Raw genomic sequence first — 2,420 nt, forward strand, 5'->3', positions numbered from 1 at the left:
TTGTTATTTTTATTTCAGAATATGTCAACATGGTAGTCTTACCGACACATATAGAAATTACGAGTGACTGAACATTTAGTGAGCCGAATGGGAGATGTCCCGGGTTCTATTCCCGGCGCTACCAGATTTTTTTCTGAGAAGTTGTGGGTCTGGAACAGGGTCCACTCAGCCTCGTGAGGATAATTGTGGAGACATTTCAAAGAAATAGCGGCTCCGGTCTAGAAAAACGATATTAACGGCCGTGGGGATCCGTTGCGATGACCACGCGGCACCCTCTATCCACTAAAGTTGACACTAACATGTGACACTATCATCAGACGTTAAATTTAAATTGATTAAGGCTTTCGGTAATATGTATTCCTATCCAGAGTCTGCTTCCTGAAAGTTACATTCTTTCTCTCTGTGCAGGTATTTCTGTGGGGCCCTGAAGGAAGCCGTCAACTGTTATACTTTGGAAGTGTCGTTTTTCGGATACCAACGTCCTAATTCTCCAGGAATATTTCAGTACACAGAAGAATCATGTATCCTTTCAACTACGCTTTAATCAACAACAGAGGGGATGGTGTGCTCTTCCATTCTAGACTTCGCTGTTGTCGGGCTGGTTAAACTAGGATGGGCTGGGCCCTAGGATTAGTTAGGTTCGGTTATGTTCGACATACTACGTCACTCTACGTCATGCCAGCAGGGTCAGTCCAGGCTTTGACTGTGTACTTTATGCCACAGTAAGCACAGAGTCTCTATAATAGGCTTAGGCTGGCTATGTTAGAACGTGTTCAGCTGTTTTAAGTTCGACCGAAATGTAACTGGCTATATTATTGCTAATCTTCCGCTGGATAGGGAAGAGATAATGAGGATTAGTGAAGAAAAAGTGAGCCTTAAATTACAAAAATTTAGAACAAGAATAAATGGAAAAGTTAATGATACAAATAGTGATGACAAGAATAGATAAAAATATTACTGTAGAGCCTATATTTAAAAACTATAAAAAATAATACATTTATTCATCGGTAGAAGACTCAGAATTCTTACATGTTTTCTGTGGTCTAGTGGTCAGAGTTCCTGCCTACAGATCCAGAGGACCCGGGTTCGATTCCCGGCATCGCCAGAATTTCTGGCTAGGGTAAGGTTTCTCTGGTTTGGCTGAAATCGGGTGTGCTGTCTATGTTAGACCAGATGTGGAATAGTCTTGGATAGGCTGGATCGTGGTGAGATCTCCAGGCTGCCCTAGGATTGGTGTGGTTTGCTGGGCAAGGCTAGGTCACATTCAAGCTGCTTTGACACGCCATGGAAGAAGAAGTCAAGCAACGTAAGGGAACTTTCAAGATAATTTTGTTCGCAAAATGCCTTGACCTGGTGATCAGATTGTCGGCTCGGCCGGAACTTAGCTCGCACGTACCTGGATTACTACCGAGCCATTGGAGTTATCCCAGTGAATCTACCTGCTACTGTTACAACGTCCCCTGAACCAAGGATGCGAGCCAGATCAAGCCGGAGCCCATCAGCGCGTCCTCGCTCCCGCCCTCGGACAACACGCAGCCACGCAGTGCTTCACATGCATGAATTGACGGCTACCTACGACCAGGGCGGCAGTTCCTCCAGTGACGCTGGTGAAGGTTCGCCAGTTCACCCTGCGCCTCCGTTACTCCAGCACAACCAGGGCCCCACACACGTTCTTCTGCACTACCAACAGTTGCCCGCGCCAATTCCAGAGAAGCACGTGTCTGCAGGCATCCGAAGCCTGGCTGGAAGGAAAGTAGGAGGTGGAGGTGTGGTTTGCCGTTCTGCAATGCCTGCTGCCTCCAGGCCACAGCCACCGCCGCCTGCACCTCCCAGACTCACCATCATCGACTTCAACAAGTTAACTCGAGGAGGTCTAGATCAGGCAACTGGACGAGGCCGCGGAAGGAGCAGTCGAGGCAGAGGAAGGCCGAAGAGACGAGAGTCGAGGAAACTTGGCGGTTCTCCTGCACAGAACTGAAGCTAGATCCTGATTCATTGCAGTCCGCTTGATGATTGCAGATGGATGTTTCCGCTAAAGAAGCAATTGTTCTGTTTGTCCTCTGCTGTTCCAGTTATACAGGATGAATCGTATAGAACCGGTCAGATGAATTTGCTAATAATTCCGCAGGTGATGCATATAACCGCTCATAATTACGACATAATAATCCGTGGGCCGTGCTGAGTCGAATGTTGTGCGCATGATCCGGCAAGTGGCAGCCCTTATGCTGCAAGGTCAAGGACAATGCCGAAACGTGTCTGCAGTGCGCAGGCAACAGTCATGGAGTACACTGTTGAACAGCGAGTGTTTCTAGTGCCTACTTGAAAACGGCGGACACTTTCAACACCTGCTCTGATCACGGCACACAATCCAAGATAAGATATGTGTAAATTACTTTAATATCTGTATGGTATATTTTATA

General features: G+C 47.0%; 1 protein-coding gene across 1 annotated transcript; it reads left to right on the plus strand.

Moving 5' to 3' along the window:
• The first annotated feature begins 257 nt into the window (after positions 1–257).
• LOC111862233 lies at positions 258–2,136 on the plus strand. The gene is made up of 2 exons (XM_023847446.2): positions 258–521; positions 1,362–2,136. The coding sequence occupies exon 2, from the start codon at positions 1,472–1,474 to the stop codon at positions 1,976–1,978; it is 507 nt and encodes a 168-aa protein (XP_023703214.1). The 5' UTR covers positions 258–521; positions 1,362–1,471; the 3' UTR covers positions 1,979–2,136.
• Positions 2,137–2,420: the final 284 nt, after the last annotated feature.

The sequence above is a fragment of the Cryptotermes secundus genome, unplaced genomic scaffold (genome assembly GCF_002891405.2).
Source record: "Cryptotermes secundus unplaced genomic scaffold, Csec_1.0 scaffold1698, whole genome shotgun sequence".
Classification (NCBI taxonomy): domain Eukaryota; kingdom Metazoa; phylum Arthropoda; class Insecta; order Blattodea; family Kalotermitidae; genus Cryptotermes; species Cryptotermes secundus.